This window comes from Rattus rattus, chromosome 6 (assembly GCF_011064425.1).
Source record: "Rattus rattus isolate New Zealand chromosome 6, Rrattus_CSIRO_v1, whole genome shotgun sequence".
In the NCBI taxonomy this organism is placed as follows: Eukaryota; Metazoa; Chordata; class Mammalia; order Rodentia; family Muridae; genus Rattus; species Rattus rattus.
Genome location: NC_046159.1, coordinates 74,730,319 through 74,753,503, shown reverse-complemented (window position 1 = coordinate 74,753,503; position 23,185 = coordinate 74,730,319). Strand labels below are relative to the sequence as shown.

Sequence of the window (23,185 nt, the reverse complement as noted above, 5' to 3'; positions counted from 1 at the left end):
TACTCCAAACACTCACTTGCTCTATGTCAGTATTTCCTGAACAAACTACACAGCACATTGAGGGAAAGAGTCAAGTCTTATTTTACAAGGCTGCCACTGGCTCATCATGGAACAGGCCCACAAGAGATCCTCAATTACTCCTTTCGATTTCTGCTTAAACAAGGTTGGGATTGCTAGAAGGGTAAGAATTTGAATGATCATGATATACACAGAGTACACAATCTATACTGTGATAATTATTTTAACTGTTAAGAATATAACCTAGAACCATCTAGGAAGAGCTTCAATGACCTAGATCAAGGTGGCCTGTGGGCATGTCTGTAGGGGACTGTCTTGATTGAGGAAGAAGGCTTGATTGAGAGAGGAAAGCCAATTCCTAGGTTGGGCCCTGAATTGTGTAAGGGTAAAGAAAGCTGAACAAGAGAGCCAGGTGCCGTGAGATTACTCTAAGCTTTTGACTGTGTGTGATGCTTTTAGTTCTTGTCTTGACTTCCTCCAAATCATGGTCTAGAACCTAGATTTAGAAACCAAATAAACCCTTTCTTCCCTAAGTTGCTTTTAGCCAGGGTATCTTATCAAAGCAACCAAGATGAAAGTAGGCTATACCCCCAAAATCAAGATTTAACTTTGAGTCAACTGTTCCTCTTTGTAATCCTTCTCAAGCCAGGAAAACTAACTCCTATCACTGTTTAGAAACTTCTTTCTTTTTTTTTACCTCCTCCCCCTAGAAACTTCTTTCTTATCTATACCTATATATGTTTAGTAATTATGTACAACGAGTATATAAGAGAAAAGGAAACAGAAGTTTTCACTATCTGCATTTAAAGAGTTGAGATGGACCCCAAGAGGCAGCACATCAACCCTGGTCAGGCTTATAGAAACACAAACTAATGAGTTAAATATAAAAACAGATAAAATACTTCAGGACAGCTATGTAGGGCGTTGTCCAGTAAGTAATGCTGGCACTGTGTGCTCTGAGGTTGCAGAACAAAGCATCTACATTAGACTACAAATGCCCAGGGTAGAAAAAGTCAGCATTTGGGACAGACAAGATATAGCCAGTGAAGGAGATAGGGAGATAGCATTCCAGAGGACATGGCAATGCCCCAATATGTCCCAGAAAGCTTGAGTTATATAAGGATGTGATGGTTGGTATTGGTTGTCAGCTTGATCGGTTCTACAAGTATCTAGGAGACAAGCTATTGAGCATGTGTGTGTAAAGGAGTGTCAAGATTAGTTTAACTGTGGTGAGAAGATTCCCAAAATGTGGGTGGCATAATTCCAGGGGCTGGAGTAAAAAAGACTCCCCACAGAAGGGAGAAAGACTGTCACCTGAATAGACTGAATAAAAAGGAGAAAGCCAGCTGAGCCCAAGTACCCATGACTGTTTTCTAACTGTGGAGGCAGTGACCTGCTGCCTCACACTTATGCCACCATGTCTTCCCTGTCACGATGCCCTGTGCCCTCCAACTGGCACCAAAATAAACCTTCCTCCCTTAAGGAGCTCTTGTCAGAGAAAAGTAACTAATACGGATGCTCATGGGAAGAGTAAAACATGTCATCTGGGATTCGATTCTGAACACCATGCGGACATTCTAGATCACATGACCATTCTTGGAGCCTACGTGGCTCCACCAGGGCATAATCTGCTGAATATGTCCCTTTAGCAACAGGGGGCCAAGAGGGAGTGGCAGCTGCTTGCATGGCACACTGTCAAGCTTGGTGGCTTGGGTTCTCCCTCGCCTCATCCTTGTTTATCATCCCCGTGTGATGAAAGATCAAACCCCTCAGTCTCAGCTGCCCCACAGTGTTCCTCTGGTCTCAAATCTGTCCAAATGTCCTTCCCATGAACACACCAGGGATAGGATTGTGACCAAACTGAGTCCGGTAAGAACACACCCCAACTTGACATACATTGTAAGACCCCTATCCAAATAAGGTCACATTCTGAAGCTCTGGAGAGACATGGAGAGGGAGGGGCAGCAAACTTGACATTGATATACTGTCTGGCCTCACTCCTGACAAAGATCTTCCTGGCTGGCCCCTTCTGTCAAAGTTCCCAATGAAGTCCCTTAAACAGCACCATGCCAATTCTCTACCAGAGAACTGCTACAGTCTCCCTGCTCTTCCTAACCCCAAACAACCCCCCCAAAAAACATGCTTGTCTTTCTACAAAAGGGAATCCCAAAGGCAGTAGAAGATGACCTACACCTCTTCCATGAGGCTGGAGCAGCTTGTACATCCCACAGTATGTCTGCATGTTGTAGTGCAGATGCGGAGAGGACTTTTACTTTACCATCTCCCTGCATTATGAATGATCCCTTCATGGAGACTAGGGATGTACAAACATCCAGGCAATGACCATATGAAGACTGTGATACTATGCAGACTCATACTAGATTCCTGTCTGGGACATTTATGAGGTAGGCACATTCCTCAACCTTTGTGAGCCTCCAGTTGCTCCTCTAGAGCGTGTGAAAAAGCCCGTCCCATGTGGCTTAAGTGAAACAACATAAGAAAACTGCCAATGCAACGCTGTGTCGATGGTGGTGCTCATTTCATTACAGTAACTCTATCCAAGTCTGCCTCTAAGCTGGGGGGAAAGGCACTGGTCCTGTGTTCTTCCTGACCTAGCTGCACACAAGCCTTGACCACTTAGACCAACAAGTGTCCATGTAGGTAGGAACCCCATTGAGCATTTGGCTACCCCAGGTCCCGTTTTCCTTGTAGAGTGAATAGCCAATTTTATGGAAGGTTCTGGAAAATTGAGTTAATGTAACAGAAAAGCAAATGTACTAACGCAGAATGAGATGGAGCCCATACCCAATGTTGCTTGGGTGGCAAAGAACCTAAGACTAGACAGGCCAGGATCCTAAGCGGAAAGCAAACACTACTGTTCTGCTAAAGGAATAGAGCAATAAAATGACTCTGCTATTCTCATAATTCAGTGCCTTGCTCAGCCATCTTCAGAGAAGCTTCCTCCTGTAGCAGATGGGAACAAATACAGAGACCACAGCCAGACAATATACAGACAGTCAGAGACCCTGGACTGCTAAAAGGGATGTCTTCACCAAAGCCTTCCCCTCAGGGCTCAGGGAACTCTCCAGAAGAGGAGGCAGAAAAGCCAGAAGTGGTGGAGGACAGCAAGGCCTTTAGACACAAGGCCTTCTAGTGCACATTCAACCCCACAGCGTCAGCCTGGGGCAGCATGCACAGGGCCTCACAGGTCTGCACCAGGTGGGGACCTAGAGCTAAAAGAAGTGGGCACACGCTCCCACCCCGAATCCGGAAGCTCTCACCAGTTCATATCTACTTACACAGAAAGGTTGGTTTCCTCCAAGGGAGTCTCACAGGGTAAAAGCACTCATAATGGCAGTAGATGGGCAGCACAAACTCAACCACATCTTTGGAGTTTCTTTGGCTCATGATGTTAAGTCAGGGATGTTGTTGCTGTTGCACCTTACAGGTCTTTTGTGTATGTATTATGGCTTCTGGTTTTGTGTTTTTATAGAATTTCCATGTGCGTGCACACCCATGTGTGCCTCTGCATCATGTGCCTTTGTTTTTGTTTTGTTTGTTTTGTCCTATTCTGATGCGTTTGTTTTTATTTCATCTTATTGTGTTGTATTTGGTTATTACTCTTTAGATGCCTGTTTGGTTTTTAAGGAGAGACAGAGAGGGTGTGGATCAGGATGGAGGAGAGGTGGGGGAACTGGAAGTCATAGGAAAGGAGAAATCATTATCAGGATATATTATATGAGAAAAATGATTTAAAAGAAAACAACCCAAAGCCAGAACATAAGAACATGAGCGAGAGAGAGAGAGAGAGAGAGAGAGAGAGAGAGAGCGCGCATGTGCATGTGCTCTTGCGTGTGCAAATATGTGGGTGAAAGTCAAGAGAACAACCTCAAATATCAGTCCTCAGGTGTCTGCCTCCTTTTGTTTGAGGTAGGGTCTGTCATTGGCCTGGCTCTCCACCAAGTGGAACTCTACTGGTGAAGTGAGTCAGCCAGCAAGCTTTAAAACCAACCATTTCTACCTCCCATCTCACCACTGAGATTACAGGTGACGCTGCCACATCTGGTTTTGTGGTGAGATTTATTTTATTTTTATATGTGCATGTGTCTATGGGTATGTACACATGAAATTGGTGCCCAAGATTCCAGGATGGTCAGATCCCCTGGAGCTGTAGTTATAGGTGGGTGTGAACCAGATGTGGGTGCTGAGAACTGAACTCCTGTCCTCTGCAGAAACAGCACACATTCCTGACCTCTTAACCACTGAGACATCGCTCCATCTTTATGTGTGCACTGTGGGGGTGGAGCTAAGGCTCTCACACTTGCAAGACAAGCACTTTCCCAACTGAGCCACCTCCCAGCCCTGTAGGTGACAGTCTCTCTCCTTTCTGTTGGTACTGTTCAGTTTCCCTTCTCTCTCCCTTTCCTTTCTTAGTTTCTCAGGACCCTATTTCTTATGGAGGCGTATGTTACCTAGTCCCCAACTCCTTCATTTCTGTGAATGTGAACTCGGGACCCAGATGAGGCAAGTCATTCACTGAAGTGACCAAATGGTTAATCAACAGACTGAATCAGGCTATGACTATTTTTCCATATAACATGTTTAAACCAGTTTGAGCCATTGTGACCTCATTGGTGAAACACTGTTGTTTTTCTGCTCTCTTCTTCCCCTCCCCTCAATTGCTCTTGCTCTTGAAATGCAGACCCAAGGGCCAGGCTAGTGATGGAAAAGTGAGGTACAAGCTCACCCTGCAGTCACTGCCCTTGGGGAGCTTGTGCCCCAGAGGTAACCTCGCAAAGCTCAGCTCATGCTTCCTTATTGGAATCAATCGGAACTTGGCTGGTTTTGAGTATCTGGTCCCATGATGATGAGGATCTGGCTTGCCTCGATTTTACTATGTAGCAGAGGATGACACTGAACCTCTGATTCTCACTCCTCCACCTCCCTAATGCTGGCCTGCAGGTGTGTGTCACCATGTCTAGTGTAGGAGATACAAATGACCAGAAGCAGGATGTTTGCACGTTCTAAAGAAGTACTCAACTCTCCTAGCTACATCCCCAACCCAGAGCTGCTTATTGTTCCAATTTGTATTTCTGCAGTTGTACTTCTCGGCCTTAAGTGTTGGCAGCGGATCCAGCCTACAACCCTGCAAGCCCATGAAGTGTCTATGTTGTTTTTCTCTCAAACCAGGGAAGCCATGGCACTGAATCTCACAACCTACGAGGAGGAAGTTTAGAAACTAAGTCACACATCAATAAAAGACAAATGCACAGCAATTGGTTCTGACTATCTACCCAGGAAAGTTTTCCAAAATGTCCTCCTGGGATTCCAACCCCTAAGTAACTTCACCCAGCCTGGTGGCAGGCATGTAACGACCACAGCTGACCTCACGCTGCTGCCAGTGCACAGTCAGCAGCTCGGCTGCCTAGGCATCCGTGGCAGCTGGGGAATTGTCAGGTCCTGCAAGGAAGCCACCTCTCTACCCAGAGCCTCATTAAGGCAGATGAGTTGGCCTCCGGGGAAGAGCTGAGCCTGCCATGCCTCTGAGGATACTGCAGGGGATGGGCTACTCCAGGATGACCTCAGACTTTGGATCCCAGCCTCTCTGAGATGGGGCTGGTTCAGGTAGGCTGAGCAGGCTGGCTAGAGCTGAGCCATTCAGAACAGAAAAATCCAGCGAAAGGGCTAGGCTGTCACAAAGGAATATGGTCAAGGCCTTGCCAGCAGTTCCTAAGTTTGTCCTCCTGGCCTGTGTGGGTGAACCACAGTAATCACTTGCCTGCCAAGCCTGACTTTCTTGTCTGTTTCTATTCCCCAGAGTGAGTGAAGGGGAGGCAGTTTCTAAGGATTCTCCCCTGGGCTCTTGTCTTCAACAGCTCCTCACCATAAACATCAAAGGCCCCAAGGTTCCCTAAGATGCTGAAGAGAATCTGAGAAGGTCTGCTTAGCTCTGAGCAGTGGTCACTTTGGGGATTTGACATTGGAATGAGTGAGGCCTTGCCCAGCAGGAGGTACAGTTCCATGGTGACCTGTGGGGGCTCTGAGAAGCACAGTTCTGTGCACAGCGTGTCACAGTTCAGGAGGGACCTGAATCTATAATCAAGAGTTCTACTCAGTCCTGGGCCAGATGGTGCTACTGACCACATCATGACTTGGCTGCATTTGACTGTCACCATGGACTGAGGAAGGCTATGAAACTCTTGGTACATCATTTGAGAAAGACACTGTCATGCTGACCTTGTATGAAACTATAGGGCTTTATATAGGAAATGCCATGACACCAGTGACTGCAGATGGCTCCCTGTCACCTCTGCTCGCCCATAGTGGTGGCTTATGAAGCTATGTGCAGTTGCTGCAGTGTGAAAGCAGTGTGACACAGTATCTGCTGCACTGTAGGGACTCATAAAGTTGTGGTAGAGTGGGTACATGAGTGTCACAGCACACATGTCAGAGGATGACTTGTGGAAGTCAGTTCTCTCCTTCCACTATGTGAGTCCCAGGGATCAAACTCAGGTCACCAAGCTTGGCAGTAAGTGTCTCTAGTCAAAGAGCCATCTTGCTAGCACAGAGAAGTGTATTATAGTATTGTGGATACTGATGGATTCCTTTGTAGGTGTTTGCAGTTTCCATCACCCACTATTCATTTGGTTTTTCCTTTGGAAAGAGGCCCACAAGATTCTCTCCTCCTCTACCCTGTCCCCTCAACTCCTGTAGCCCCTGTGCTTAGAGAAGCTGACCATATTGTCAGATGTTTGGTGGGTCCTGGTTGCTTTAAGTCACTTGGCATATCCCATGTCTCTGCCGTAGGGATGGTAGAAGGACAGACTGGTGAGCAAACTAAAGGATGCTTTCTAGGGGGCTTTTATAGGGAGACTCTCAGATCTCCTCGAGATATAGATGAATCCAAAGCCCATTGGCTGCCATGAGTCATTCCATATTGATACAGGAGCCACCAAGGGCTGAAGAGGAGAGAACAGAGGACCTGTTAATTTGGTACCAGTGATGAGCTATTGGATCAAGACTCCCCAGAAGCCATTGTCTCACACATCTTTGAGCCAGCATTTCATGCTTTACAATAAAAATGCTATCTTCAAACCTCAAACATAAAAGTTAAAAACGAGACAATGACTTCCTGCAGCATCTGACAGGGTACCCTGACTTACTCTGTAGAAAACAACTTCAGTTACTCTATCAGCAACTGTTTAGGGTTGGGGATGAAGATGTAGTTTATCCAGTTACATGCCCAGGACCAATCGAAAAAGTCCGCGTGTGTGTGTGTGTGTGTACAGTCACCTGGTATATGGGTGGGTAGGTCAATGACAACTTTGAAAAGTCCACCACGTGAGTTCCAGGGATTGAACTCAAGTCACCACTCCCTTTTCCCGAGAAGACGTCTTGCCAGCCCCTCTACCTTATTTCCTAAGACAAATTGGAGCTCGTCAATTCAGTCAGATTGGCTGGTTAGTAATCCTTAAGGACAATGTCGCCTCTGCCACCTCAGTACTGAGGTAAGAGGCAACACGGATGCTGGGAAGAGAACTCAGGTCCTCAGTAAACACTTACTACTGAGCCATCTCTACAGCCCTTAAGGACTTTTCGGATGAGATTAAACGTGACATTTATGAGCTTCATTTTCTATGCTGAATAATAAAACATATCAGAGTTTCCAAGTGAACAAAGCAGGATGTTATCGTGTGTGGACAGAAGACCCATTTAAAGTGAAGCAGAGATCAATCTTCATTAACAGGGTTTCAGATTTCACATGGCAATCAACCTCGATATGAAAGAGACCGGAAGAGGGGTACAATGACCTCCTTAACACTTTTTGTGTTCTGGTAAATGTGATTTTCTTTTAAATTAAAATGTATATATTTTCTCTCTCTCCCTCTCTCCCTCCACCTGAGTGTGTGTTATGGGTGTGCTAGTGTTTGCCATGTTACTTGTGTGAGGCCAGAGGACAACTATGGGGAGCTGTTTCTTCCTCCCTTCATCATGTGGGTACTGATGAAACTCAGGTAGGCAGCCTTTACCGCGGAGCCATCAAACTTGCCCTTTATTGTTACTTTAAATTAGTTTATAAACACGTTTTAAAGGAAGCTTGGCGGTACACACATGTAATCCCACCAGGTAAAGTACAGAGGCAGGAGGATCAGGAGTTAAAAGACATCCTTAACTGCATAGTGGGCTCAAGGGCAGCCTGGCCAAACGATGCCTTGTCTCAAAAATTCAAACACAAATACATACTCCAACATGCCTCAGTTTTTACTTTAATGAGGTAAACCCTGAAAGACATAGTTGGACAATCAAAAGTTTTGGGGAAGAAGGAAACTTCTCCATTTTTTTTTTTTTTTTTTTTTTTTTTAGTATAAAAAAGCCTGGAGAGGAACACATCTAAATGCCGCTGGCACAGGGCGATAGTCCTGTCCTTGAGTGACACGCTGACTGGGCATGTCTGCAGCTACTTTCACATGGTTCCGCAGGGAATAATGGAAATTCCTCTATGCAGAGAGGAACAGCACTGCTGTTGCACTGTTTTTCTGATATTTTTATGAGTTTCGAAGATCCTTTTAGATCTGAAGATGTAATCAGTATAAACAATTTGCAAAGCAAGCATATGAATGCAGGGGTGCCTCGGAGGCCAGACCCAAGGCAATGCAAGGCCCTAAAAGAGAAAAGGAAAGTGGGGCGCTTTCTAAGGTGTTGAACTTGGGAGAACAGGCTAGGATGTGTGTCAAGTCCAGGAGATGAGACCAGGGCGATGTGTGGGAGTTTGGATCATGCGTTTATTAACACACAGAGCCCCGAGCTTGGCCCTCAGGTATTCTCATTCAGTATTCGGGGGGGTGGTGTGCTGAGAATTTACTGCTCTGAGCAGTTTCCTGATAAGGTGATATGGGCCCCAGAGCACACATGTGCTGTGGCCATCTCTCTGTGGATTAGGGTTTGCCATGCATCACTTTATGTCCCTCCAGAAGATATGCTCGAGTCCTGACCCACTGGAACTTTTGAATGCCATTACAGAGGGTTAAAATCCAATGTGACTGGTGTCCTTGGAAGAAGAGGGGAGGACGCAGACATGTAAGGAGGTCAGGTGACAACAGAGACAGAGGAAGTCGATGCTGCTGACAATCCCCCTGCAGGATTACCCCCTCCAAACCTCCACTTCCAATGAGGCACTAACTTCAGCCTCCTCGGTCCCAGAACTGTGAGGATAAAGTTCCCTCATGTTAGACCATCTAGCTAGTGGTGCTTTGTTACAGCAGCCTCGGGGAACTAATACTGACTCCGAAGAACTCCATGATCTAAGACATCAGGCTCAGTTGGTAAGGGAGCCCGCTAATGTAACTACTTGAGATCAACCCTTGGAACCCACATGTGCAAGGCAAAAACTGGACTCTTGAAAGTTGTCCTCTGACATGCACATGTGTACATACATATGCTCTCAAAATACATAAATGAGTAAAACTATAACAAAAATATAAAAGAACCTCATTACCAGGAAAAGGGTGACCCGGAGAAAAACACCCTGCATGAAGGTACATTCTTTAGCAGTGACATTGGACAAAAAAAGTTTTTCCTGAGAGTATAAAAGTTTTCACCGAAATTTATGTTACACAGGTAGTTAAAAATAAAAGGGCTGGTGTCAATTCTTTCCTGTTGAGGAGGTCTAAAGTTTAATTTGACAACTGTTGGTAACCCCCAAGACAGAAGACCCACAACTGCACCGTCATGGCTCTCTGGCCAGAGCCGTCATTGATCTGAGTCATGCATTTCAGTTGGGTAGGACTACTGAGGGCTCCTCTCCCTTGGCAGCTTCCATAGCAAATTCTGAGAGCCAGTCCTCAGGGAGAAGACTTCCAAGTCAGTTCCAGCTCGATTCCTCCACATTCCATGTCTATAATGTGCAGCATTTTTAGTAATAAGGTCTTACTTTCAAGTCCTGGAGCAGACAACCAAGGGCAATGACAAGTCCATTGTTTTGGGAGTCTCAGACTCCCCTGACCAACAACTTGAAGGGGCATTTTCCATGCGTGACACTGAGGTGTGTTATAGTCTGTGGCTCTTGTGGGGAGCATATCACTCAGGAATTTACTTCTAGCTGTGCAGTACTGTAAGAGTGCCTGGACACACAGCACGAGTTCTGGCAGAGTTCACCTCCAACCCAGGCCTACAAGAATTCTCGCGATAAAGTCCTAAGCCATACGAACTCAGTGAATAAAGCAAACAGACGTGCGCACACAATGCACTTTGATTAAGAGTCAATGGGAGAAGAGGCAGTGAAACTGTTCAAAATTAGCATGGGTGGGGGTACCGTGGGATGATGACTCCAGTTTGGTGCCCAGAACCACACACTGGTAGGAAAGAACTGACTCCTAAAAGTTGTCTCCTGACCTTCACGTGTGAGCCATGGCTTCTCTTAGGCCCCGAAGATAAATTAATTTAAAATTTAAAAATAGCATTGCAGCCAAGCATGATGGTGCACACCTATAATCCTAGTACTGAGGAGGCTGAGGCAGGAGCATTGACATGACTTTGATGTCAGCCTGGTCTACAGAGTGAGGTCAGGTTTGGCTTGTTTAAGAAAAAAGTTTTAGATGCTAGAACTATCAAAATCAGAGTATAAAATAAATGTGCAAACCATATTTGAAGGAGATCTATCATATTAACAGGTTTATTGACAGAACAAAATAATATATAATAAAAATGTAAAAGTCACACCTAAAATCTAAGGATTTAGGAGGTTGGGCAGGAGAATGACAAATTCTATGCTAGCCTGGGCTCCATAGTGAGTTCTGGACTATACAGTGAGACTTTATCAAGTCAAAGACGGAAGGAAGGGAGGAAAGACGGACAGACAGACCATACCCAACAATTTGGGCTACTGCAATGGGTCAGCAGCTAAAGGTACTGCTTCCATGCCTGATGTCCTGTCCCCCATCCCTGGTGGGAGGGAAGAACTAACTCCCAGAGAGGACCTGTAACCTCCACATACATGTACACACAAATAGATGTAATTTTAAAAATTAAATGATAATTTGCTAATAACAGACAACATGAATGAACATATTACATTTTATTTAGTGCCTCTAGTGAGACTGTCCTTAGATTGCCAAGTGGCAAAGTGTCCAGATTAATTTTACCATTAAGCCTTCATTGCTTTCTGTAAAATGGATTTCTTTTTGGACTAGTGAGCAGAACCTGCCAGTAAGGCCACCAGGGCCACCTGCTTTTTCTATGGAAATATTTTAAATGGTTGATATATTCCTTCTCTCCTTCTTTGTTTTCTTCCTTTTCTCATTTGTTTCTTTGGTCTTCCTTCCTTCCTTCCTTCCTTTCTTTCTTTCTTTCTTTCTTTCTTTCTTTCTTTCTTTCTTTCTTTCTTTCTTTCTTCTTTTAAATAAGTTCTCACTCTTATTTCTTTTGAAGGTTCTTTGTTTTATTTTTCATTATTTGATTTATTTATTTACCTTACATTCCAATTGCAGCCCCCTCTGTCCTCTCTTCCCAGTTTCACCCTCCCTTCCCTCCTCCACCCTGGGTACCAATCTGCTCTGTCTGCATGACCGGACCTAGGTTCCCTAACATATGTAGCAGATGTGCACCTTGGTCTTCACATGGATCCCCTAATAACTGGAGCAATTGGGGCTGTCTTTGATTAGCCCCTGTTGCCCCCTTTGGGTCCCTTTCCCCTAGCTGGGATGCCTTGTCTGGCCTCAGTGGGAGAGGATGTGCTCAAGATCTCACTCTTCAGTCCAGGCTGTCTTGGAACTTAATTTGTAGCCAAGGCTAGTCTTGAACTCATGCCGTGCCTCCCTGACGGCTGGAATTACAGATATGAACACTCTGTCTGGCTTGATTCAGTATCTTTAAGGGAATCTCACACTTTCTTCTTAGGTCAATGTTATTTTAGGACTTACTCCTCGGAGTCTTTTTCTAAAGGCAGTGATAATTATGAATACTGCCTCTGTGTCCTTGCACAGTTCCTAGCATGCTCATTGGATATACGTTGGATGATCTTACTGTCTTCCATTCACCTTCCTTTCTTCCATCTCGTTCCCTTTCTAGCTGCCTTATAGATGAATTTGTGCTTGTGTGTCACCTCAGCCATATCTGTCGAGTGGCTGAACACACCTGTTATTTTTGCTTGGCCCCTAACTAGCCTAAACTGGTCATTTAAGAAAAGCACGCAGCAGGAACAGCATGGTAACATCCAGACATTCCTTCTTAAGTCAGGAACAAAGGGAGCACACCTGCCTTCCCCACTCTTAGTCTCAGGCACTGAGGGACCAACCAATGCTGTGAGGGGAGGGGAAAGAGCCATGACTGGAAGGCAAATAATGTATTATCCTGAGAAGACATGGCTAGGGAGAACCCTCAAGAATCTAGCATTATCAAAGCTGTATTGCTTAGTAATCATGTTGAAAAATAACAAGTTCTCTAAGGCACTAAATACTGGCACCGACAAACACCAAACACCAGAGAGTAAACCAAACAGATGCCTTTCATGGCATTCACAGCACAAATGATGAAATTAGCCAGGCATGGCGAGTCGCACCTGCGACTCAGGAAGGAAACTGAGGCAGGAGCATAATTCCAGGCCGTGAGTTCAAGGTTAATTTTGATTTCATGGTGAGTTCCAGGACAGCTTGGACTATTGTGTGAGAATTTGTTTAAAAAATAAAGTAAAATGTTATTGAAAGTCATTAAAGGTGAAGTAAATAGGGACTAAAGATGATCGTGAGCTTATGCCAAGGACTAGAGTGTGGACTCCAGCATCCTCGTCAAACGGCTCACAAACACCTGTAACTCTAGCTCCAGGGGGGCCAGTGCCCTCCTCTGGCCTCAGTGGGCACTCATACTCTGTACAGTACAGTACAGTCCACTACAGCACACTACACTATAGTACATACAGTACCATACAATACACTACAGTATAGTACACTACAGTGCAGTAGTCCACTACACTACAGTACATTACAGTAAACTACAGTATACTATACTATAGTCCACTACAGTCCATTACATTATGCTATAGTATACTATACTACGGTACACTACAATATAGTATACTACATTATACTACAGTACACTATACTACACTATAGAACACCATACTACACTATAGTACAGTACACTATAGTATACTACAGTACACTATACTATGCTATAGTACAGTACACTACACTACCATACAGTATAGTATACTACACTACAGTATATACTGCAGTGCAGTACACTATACTATACTACAGTACAGTACGCTATACTACACTTTCTCTTTTAAAACAATGAATAATTCTGAGGTAAAAGAGAGCCTAAATATCAGCTTTTCATTATTCTACACACACACACACACACACACACACACACACACACACACACACACACACACAGGAGCAAACACTAAGACATTCCTGAAGAAAAGCAAGGTGAAAAACTGTCATGCCAGATCTCAGGCTCTTCATAAACCTTGGTAATTAGAAGTACAGTGCTGGTGTGAATCCAGACAAGGCACTCGCTGACAGAGCAGAGTCCAGAAACACCCACACACTGGGGAAACCAGTTTATGGTAAGGTGGACACTGCAGATGTGCAGAGAAAGGACTACCCTCTAAAACATGCTACTGGGCTGGCTAGTGTTCGATGTGGGGAAGAAACAGGTTTATGTATTCTGTGAGGAACAGTGCAGTAGGCTCATGAGTTGGGGGGGGGCTTCACAGGTAACAGCAGCACCACAAGTAAGGGGCTGGGAGGGGAAGAGCACATGCTCCTCCTCAAAGCAACTGGGTTCAGTTCCCAAAATCCTCACTGGAGGGCTCACATCTGGAAATTCCCATTCCAGGGAATCTTGTATCTTCTGGCTTCCAAAAGCACTTCTGAGAGCATGGTTTCTCTGAGCACTCATACACACACACACACACACACACACACACACACACACACACACACACACACACGGAATAAATATTTAACAACGTTATAAACCAAAAGAGTTGATAAATCTATGACATGAATACCAAGAAATTCTGATATCAAAAAAAAATAACAAAGAAAATGGGAGAAGAAGCAAAGATAGAGAGGTGACATTTGTGACACACAAATGCCAGCAGAATAGCATGCAGGACATTTAAAGAACTCCTTCAACAGGAAGGGAGAATGCGGGAACTTTGGGCCAAATTTGAACAGGCACTTCTCAGGAGAGAGACCGTGAACAGCCAATAAACAGAGTCTCACTTAGGGTTCAGGGAAATGGAAAACAAAGCCATAGCGAGGGCTGGGGACATAGCTTGGTTGATAAATGTTCTCTTTGCAATAATGAAGACCAGAGTTCCATGCCCAGAACCTATGTTTTATGAAAGTTAGGCACGGTGGCACACGTTTGTAAACCCAGAGCTGGAGCTCACAGGAGAGCCAGCCTAGCCTGCTTGGCAAACTCTGTCAGTGAGAGATCCTGTCTAAAGAAACGGGGGGTCAGGGCTGAAGAAGGAGTAAGCAGTTAGGAGTACTTGCTGGTCTTGCAAAAGGATCCAGGTTAATTCTCAGCACCCAGGGACCTGGCATGCTCTTCTACCCTCCTCGGGCACTGGGCACAAACATGGCTTTCAACACATTGGCCTTTGGAGATATTAAAGGACTAAACTCCCGTCCTTCCTCAAGACGAGTTGTTCATTCATCACTTGGCTGACTGATTAATCAATTTGGTGTCCATTATTGATCACTTCCTTGGTGCTGGGCCCTATGCTGGGGACCACAGATATAAAGATGAATGATTTGTACTTCTGTCTTTGAGAAATTGATGGGGTCACTTAGCCAGTGAATTCAAGTGTCTCGACTGCCTGGCTTTGGATCTTTTCCTTTGTTCCTTAAAAACTCAGCGATCGGGCTGGAGAGATGGTTCAGTGGTTGAGGGCACTGGCTGCTGATCTAGTGGTCCGAAGGTCAATTCCCAGCAACCACATGGTGGCTCCTAACTATCTGAAATGGAATCTGATTCCCTTTTCTGGTGCACATGAAAACAGCACTTGGATTCATTAAATCAATCACCCAGCCAACCAACCAACCAGCCAACCGATTAATCAATCTTTTAAAAAACCCCTCAGCTATGTCTTTTAAGAGATAAGCTGTTATATTTTATCTCATAGTTTTAGAAGCTTTGTTATTTTTGGTTTTTGAAACATGGTCTCACTCTGAGTCCAGACTAACTTGGAATTTACTATGTAACTCAAGATGGCTTGAAACTTGTGGGAATCCTCCTGCCTCAGTCTCCTGAGTGCTGAGATTACAGTTGTGAATGACCCTGCCTGGCTTAGAATCTCTTTTAATTTTCTAATTCACTTTTATTTATGGAAAAGTTTTCAGGCTTTTTCTTCCCCTTCTAGTAATTCCAGAAACAGAAATCAAATATTTCATTGTAGGTCAAGTCTCACTATTTAGGTTGGTCTGGAACTTGACATGTAGGCCTGGCTGGCCTTAAACTCACAGAGATCAACCTGCCTCTGCCTCCCAAGTCCTAGTATTGAAGGTCTGTGCCCTGTGCCTGGCTCCATTCTTGACCACTTTAAAAACATCACCAGAGGGGCAGGGATGGAAGTGGGAAGCTCTGGAGAGCTTTCCTGAATTATTTATTTGTTTTTCGTGGTGTGCTGGAGAACAAGCCCAGGGCATGCCCACTGCCAAGAAGCCGTATCCAATGGCTCAAACGAATAATAAGAAGCAGCGTGTTAAATAGAGGCTGGACTCATGGCTGGACGGGGAGTGTTTTGAAGGTAGAGCTAAGAAGATTACACAGCACCAGGGAGTTTAGCCTGGGGTGTGCTCAGACGCTGCTGGACTTTGTAACCTTCTCAGTGGACTAGTGGTTCTATGTTTCATGAGAATAAGTCTTAATGTGGTCTGTTTTCCTCTTTTCTTCCTTCTTCTGTTCCCCTCTCCTCTCCTCCTCCTCCTCCTCTCCTCCTCCTCCCCCCCTCCTCCCTCTTCTCCCTCCCCCTCTCCCCCTCTTCCTTTTTCTCCTCCTCCTCTCCCTCTCCTCCTCTTCCTCCTCCTCCTTCCTCCTTCTTCCTCCTCCTCCTCCTCCTCCTCCTCCTCCTCCTCCTCCTCCTCCTCCTCCTCCTCCTCCTCCTCCTCCTCCTCCTCCTCCTCCTTTCTGTTTGTTTGGTTTTGTTTTGTTTAAGACAGGGTTTCTCTGTGTGTCCTCGGCTGTACTGGAACTTGCTCTGTAGACCAAGCTGCCCTACTTCTGCCTCCCAAGTGCTGGGGTTAAAGGCATGTGGCACAACCGCCACCGCCCAGCTAGTGAGTTCTTAGAAATCTCCCGCAGGATCAGTAAGTCCTGTCGTACCAGCTTCTGCTTCCAGTCACTGGCGCCCACTCTCCCCTAAGTGGCACGTGTAACTTGCCCAGCTTGATAGTCTGTGTGTCAGGCATGTGCCCCTCCTCAGCAGCAGCAGACGTGGCAACTAAGCTGCCATTTTCCCTCCCTTGAGGGCATGGGGCCTTGGAGTCAGCAGGGCCTCCCAGGTGATGCTGGCCATCATCCCCCAGGTGACCTCTCAGGTAGGAAGTGGGGTCCCCAGCTCTGGGCTCTGGCAGTGGGGAAGATAGGGGTGGAGACTAGAACCCGCAGGCTGTCTTCCAAGCCAGGATCTTTCCTCTCCCAATGCAACTGAAGCATTCACGCAGTTTCCACAATGCCCCTCAGCTGCACCAGGAAATACATCCCCTGAACCTGAACCCTCTATTAGCTGGGTCATTTTTCTGCATTCCAGATTTTAAGAGCAAAGAAAGGCAGGCCTCTGTTTGAGGACTCATAACCTCTTTCTGTTTGTTTTGCACAGTAAGGGGGACAGCTTGGGGACAGCTCAGTGGCATTTCTTCAGGATCCTCTCTTTTACATCCCTGACCCAGAATGAACGCTGCTTGCCATACTCCAAATCCTCCTCCTGGGATCCAGCCCGACTTCAGCACCACTTTGTACTTTGCTAAAGCTAACGTTTTTGTTTTGCTTTACTTTGTAAAGGGCTTGCCACATCGTATGCATGTGTGTGCCACCCCAAGGGAAGAGAACTTCGGGGTTCCATGAGCTCAGGTTGTCAGGCCCAGTAGAAAGTACCCTACCTGCTGAGCCATCTTACCAGCCCCTGTGTTTTGTTTTGTTTTGTTTTGTTTTGTTTTGTTTTGTTTTAAATTAGATTTTGTTTGGTTTGAGTGTATGGACACATGTAATGGCTCATGTGTGGAGATCAGAGGACAACTTTTGGGAGTTGGCTCTCTCCTTCCACCATGTGGGTCCTGGAAATCAAATTCAAGTTATCAGTCTTGGGGCTGGGGATTTAGCTCAGTGGTAGAGCGCTTACCTAGGAAGCGCAAGGCCCTGGGTTCGGTCCCCAGCTCCGAAAAAAAAAGGAACCAAAAAAAGTTATCAGTCTTGGGGGCAATCCCCATTTTACTAAGTGAGTCATCTTACTGGCCCCTTGTTTTGTTTTGAGATAGGGCTTCCTGTGTTGTAGGCTGGTCTTAAACCTGACAAGGATATTCCTGAACTCCTAACTCTTGTCTCAGTACTGGGATTATTGGGGTACCATACCAGGTTTATGAGGTGCACAGCTTAGGCTATTCTAGGCAAGGACTCTTAGAAAAAAGACCTGTGCCCCAAGCCCCAGAAACTAACATTAAAACCAATCTGCAAAGGGGCTTGTGGTAATCTGAATATGCTTGGCCCAGGGAGTGGCACTATTTGGAGGTGTGGCCTTGTTGGGGGAAGTGTGTCACTGTGGGCGTGGGCTCTAAGTACCTTCTCCTAACCATGTGGGAGTCAGTATTCTGCTAGCAGTCTTCAGATGAAAATGTAGAATTCTCAGCTCCTCCTGTACCATGTCTAAATGGATGCTGCTATGTTCCCACCTTGATGATAATGGACTGAACCTCTGAACCTGTAAGCCAGTCCCAATTAAATGTTGTTCTTTATAAGACTTGCCTTGGTCATGGTGTCTGTTCACAGCAGTAAAACCCTAACTAAGACAGGGTTGTAGGTGTAGCTAGTGGTGGGGCCTCTCTTACCCCTTGCCTAGCCCTTCCTTGCCTAGCCCTTGTCTAGTCCTTGCCTAGCCCTTGCCAGCATGTTCAAGACCATGAGTTCCATCCTCAGCATAGCAGAGAAAAGAAGTGATCCTAGCAACAGTGCAGGGCAGAAATAAATCCTTTTTTTTTTTTCAGTATACTCATTAGATATTCACAAATTTTCACTGAATGAAGATTATCCTTTTCTCCTGTAGTGAGGAGCGACTTTGGTCTTGTAACCACACACTGGGTGGGAGGCCCTGGGTCCATTCTGCCAACATTTGGACCTTGGCCAACATTTGCCAGAGACAATGAGTACTTGCTTCTTGGGACACTTCAGAAGGGCACATTCTCCCGAGTTACAGAGCAGCTTCTGTGTTCCCCTCCATCAGTTTACTCATGAGCATCGTCTCCCGGTGTGAAATTCATTCATGTTTAGGCCTTGAGTTATTTGAAAAGAGGTGAGAGCTGTGGATTGGCTCAGTCCTTGCCTAGCATGCACAGAATCAGTCCAGCCTCAGCACAGGAGGCCCCACTTAAGAACGAGTAGGCAAATTCTAAGTAATCTCCATACCCATGAAGAGACCAAAACAGGTTCAATCTAACAAGGTCCACCTTGCTGCTACGCTGGCTGGTAATTTCTCTCTCATTGAGCCCAAGGAATCAGGAGGAACATGGGCAGCCAGAAGAAGTTTGTCAAACCAAGGCTCACTCATTGTGCTCACTGGACACAAGATGCCCTGATGCCCAGAGAGTCCGATCATCACAGGACAGCACTGACCAGGTTCCAGTGCCTCTGGGTTTCTTCAACAAAACCAATGTTTGCTGAGTGGGCTTAGATGCCAGGTGGAGGGAGGGATGAGAATGGGGGAGAGGCAGGAGCTGCTGCCTTTGGAGGGGGCAAGGGCCCGTGGAGGAAATCAGCCCTCACAATACTCATGGCCAGTGGCAGAAAGGACAGCAGCAGCAGCAGCAGCTTGTCCCAGGTCCCAGTTGGATGACTGGGACCATAAAGACAGGAAGACACTCCCTCCCCATTCTCAAACACAGTGATCGGTCTTCCTTAAATATTCTTTGATGTGGTTACAAAACTTTGAAAAGACTGCTCACAGGAAGGAAATGGGATTTATGAACAATCCGTAACACACGCTCGGACCACAGGGCTAAGAGAGACTTAAAGGGGTAACTTCAGCGTAACCACCAGGGCTCCTTGACTGTGGCTCCACCAGTCTGAGTGGCCGGAACTCATTTTCTTCACCTGGTCTTTGACCTTGGTCGAAGCGCATTCCCTCTGCAGTTCTACAGATGAGGGCGGAGGACTGGATTAGTGATTTTTATTAGTAATTAAGCCATATGTTGTCCAAATTTTGTTTCCTCTAGAACCCCAATGTATAAAATAGAGGAATCTGTTGAGCGTCTTGCAGTGTACCCTGAGGATAGGGGGAATCGCCATCGATTTAGTGCTCTCCATGGTGCTTGGGAAGCCACATGTCACGTGTTATTGAAACCTCTGCAACAGCGATGTGCAGCTAATGAGCGTGGGAACTGAGAACTGTTGTAATCAGGGCTCTGAACTAGGATCTGCTGGCAAGAGGCAGAACTGGATTTTGAGCCATTTATTTTCTTGATTCCAAACACAGCATCCCAGCCCCACACCTTGGCACTGCGCCATAAAATGTCCCTTTACCTATTTAGAATGTTGGGCAGAATCGAAATACGGTAGAATAAGCAATATTGTTAAAGACTATGCTCCTTTATATTCCATGAGATTTCCTTCTGTGACAGAGATGTAGCTGGATTTCGGTTTATTTATACCAGCTGATACTATATAATGGGTATTGCTAATTTGAAATAGAAATGTGATTAAAACTGGTGTTAATAACTCACATTGGGTTTATGTTGAGAATTAGGGACGCGGTGGGAAGTATCCCTGACCTTTTCAAGTTGCTTCAAATCCCACCAACCTCTGGTGCCGGCCGGTATCTGTAGACCGGGAGCAATTCTCAGGGTCATTTAAGTCATCCGAAGTCTCAGTTCTTCAAGGTGTGATTGCTTCAGAAGGTAACAACACACTGTTACAACCCCTCCCAACATCCCACGTCTTTCCTATGCCCCCTTCAGTTGCCTCCTATGTGGGGGATGATAAGAAAACCAGAATGGTTGCACGATCCTGGCAAGCAAGTGCTCCCTTGCCCCACCCTGAGGTCCTCCAGGGGTCACTAGCAAATCCAAAGATCTCAAGATCCCTTCAGGAAGGAAACTGCCACCGAAGAGAAGACGAGCTTCAGTCAGGCATGAGGCGTGGCAAGGCATTCTGTGGCTTCCCTGTTACTGATGCCAGCCGTGCCACAGAAATGGGAATATCTTACATGCCACCTGAAGGCACGGGACAACCCCGCAGCTGACAACAGCTGCTGGAGAGACCTTTGTGTAGTAACTTGAAGGGCTTTGGGGGGAACGGGCAGAATGATACCTGGGAGACAATGGCCAGACTTTAAAGACGGCTACCCTGGACGGCTTCGCAAATCAGCCCAGAAGAGGAGAAGAGACGAATGTGCACTGCACGGTCAAAGGGAGTTAACAGCCCCTCTTTCTTAGACAAAGAAAACGCTGGGCACGTGCTCCTTACCCAAGCCTCCCCAGACCCATTTCAGTCCCACATCCCCTGAGCAGATGCTAAATCTATCGTCCAGATCCAGGTAGGGAAGGAAAGAGGCAAGAACCTTGGAAATAAAACAAAAGTCCCCACCACACATCCCCCAAGGACTTCAAACAGGCCTCACCCCAGATGACTCTGCTCGCCTGCACCGCCTGGGAGGTGTCACTGCCACCGCCCTTGGGGGGGAGGTGGGGTGCTGTCTGTCACTTGGAAATTTCCCGGTGCATTCCTAGAGATGTCTGCCCCTGTCTCTCAAACCCCTGCCAAGGAGAGCAGGCAAGAGGGACGAAGACATCTACTCCAAGGTGCATACTAATCTACTTGCCACCTGCCTTAGCCTCTATTTGAGACACCTAAAAAGGAGTATTTTTCCCTACTCCATTGAGTGCCCCACCTCCATCTGGCTACTAGTCTCCGCGAAGACCCCTTCAGGCAGCTCCCCTCGCTTGTCTGGACTGTATGTCATTTTCACCTGACAAAAGCACAGCACAGCGTCAGGCAAGCCCAAGGCATTTTCTTCCAAAGGAGAGAGACGCGCGGGGTACCCACTCGGAGCCTCTGCAAATCCGCCCCACCCGGGATGGAACAAAGCAACAGAGACAAGGCAAGATGCCTTGCCCAACCCCGGTGACTCCACCAGCGTGCGAGGACCCACGCCCCGGTCCCCCCCGCAAGGCGCCGCCTGTGCCCGCCGCTACCCATGGGTCAGTAGCGTCGCGCGTCCTACACCGCCTCGCGCTCCCCGCGTCCCCAGGCAGCTACTGTACCTGCTAAATTTAGCGACCGCGGGGTATTAATAGATCTACCGAACCGGGGCTGGTGGTTCGCAGGGGCGCGCGGCCCTAAGGGGACGTGGGGATCGGAGAGAAAGGGAAGAAGGGACACAGGAGCAGAGGCCACTTACACCACCAGCCTGGAGATGATCCACGACACCATGGCGGGCGGGCGGGCTGGCGGGCGCGGCCCGGATTGCTGGGCTGCGGGCGGTGCTGCGCTCCCGACACGTCTGTCTGTCCGTGCACCGCCGCCGCCAGACTGAGCGCACCCGCCCGGCCTGGCCCCGCGCTCGCGCGTCGGGCGCAGCCGCGGCTCGTTCCGCCTGCTGCCCCAGCCCCCCGGGCTCCGCGGGCCCACGGCGATTGGGCGGCTAGCGGTGAGGGCACCCGCGCGACCCGCCCCTGCTCAGTTCGTCCCAGCCCCAGGGCTGCAGCCAGGGCGGGTCTTCCTCCACCCTCCTTGAGAAACCTTGTGGTGCGGTGGCCCAGTGGGCTGGGCCTCTGAATCCCCAGGGAGGGCTGTTTCACCTTCATTATTACGGTGGGGAAACTGAGGTTTGAATTTGACTTTGAAATCCTACCTATACCTGTCTGGACGAAGTTCTGTCATTCTTCACTTAGACATTTAATACGCTAGCCTCAGGAGAAACCTGGTCTTCAACTGACACCCCATAAGTCATCATTACAGCATCTCAGCAAGTGTCTGCCTACTGGCAACATTAGTGTCCCTACAGGATCCCTTCTCTGACTGCAACACTATCACCATTCACCACAAGTCCCTTCAGTTCTTTTTACCACAGATCTCTCTCTCTCTCTCTCTCTCTCTCTCTCTCTCTCTCTCTCTCTCTCTCTCTCTCTCTCTCTCTCTCTCTCTCTCTCTGTCTCTCTCTCTCTCTGTCTCTCTCACACACACACACACAAACACACACACACACACACACACACACACACACACACGGTCATCAGGTCACACTTGTCAGAGGTCAACCTGCAAGAGTCAGTTCAATATAGGTCCCGTGATACCTCCGGTCACCATCACCATCAGACATGGCAGCAGGTACCAGGGAAGCTGTCTCACAGACCCGCACCGTGGACGCTCCCTGTTCATCCATGTATTTCTGTCTTTGATTCATCTTCAAGCCTCAGCTACTGGGTTATGAGAACCACGGTGTACGTCATGGCCCAGCAGCATTAACAGCCATGTGGCATCTTGGGCAAAATGGAAACTGCCTTCAGCTATAAACACATTAATTCCTTTAAAAATGATTGCACCATATAGGATTTGTCCCTTTAAATTTTGCAGCCTGGCTGAGTGACTTGCTTTGCTCACCCTGAGGATGGACCTGCACCAACTTCCACAGCACTTGAAAGCCTTTGTCCTTTAAGCCTGGGCTCTGCTGCTTCCTCCCTCTGGTAGTTTAGGACCCAGTGACCTGCTCTTCGTTGTGGATATTCAGTTGTGTAAAATTCAGTGCCCAGTACAAGAAATTCTGCAGAGACCTAGTTTAGCTTTTCCTAAAGGATATCTGCCCAAGATGGTTTCTTGCAGAGGCAAGGTGACCTTGGACCTTGACTGAAAGACACTGAAAAGCAGTGCCTTCTAATGCGCTAGAATGTGCATGGTGGCATGCAACTATGACTCCAATTCTTGGGAGGTAGAAACGGGAGCCGGG

At 47.0% G+C, this 23,185-nt stretch overlaps 1 protein-coding gene across 2 annotated transcripts in view; it reads right to left on the bottom strand.

Moving 5' to 3' along the window:
* Positions 1-21,807, bottom strand: part of Reep1 (receptor accessory protein 1) — a 114,650-nt gene extending 92,843 nt beyond the window's left edge. Inside the window, exon 1 of one of the 2 annotated variants that reach the window (XM_032906356.1) lies at positions 21,641-21,807. In XM_032906356.1, the coding sequence (XP_032762247.1) occupies positions 21,641-21,672 (32 nt within the window). In that variant the 5' untranslated portion in view covers positions 21,673-21,807. The remainder of the gene's footprint in view (positions 1-21,640) is intronic. The other variant, XM_032906357.1, reaches the window with a different exon arrangement.
* Positions 21,808-23,185: the final 1,378 nt, after the last annotated feature.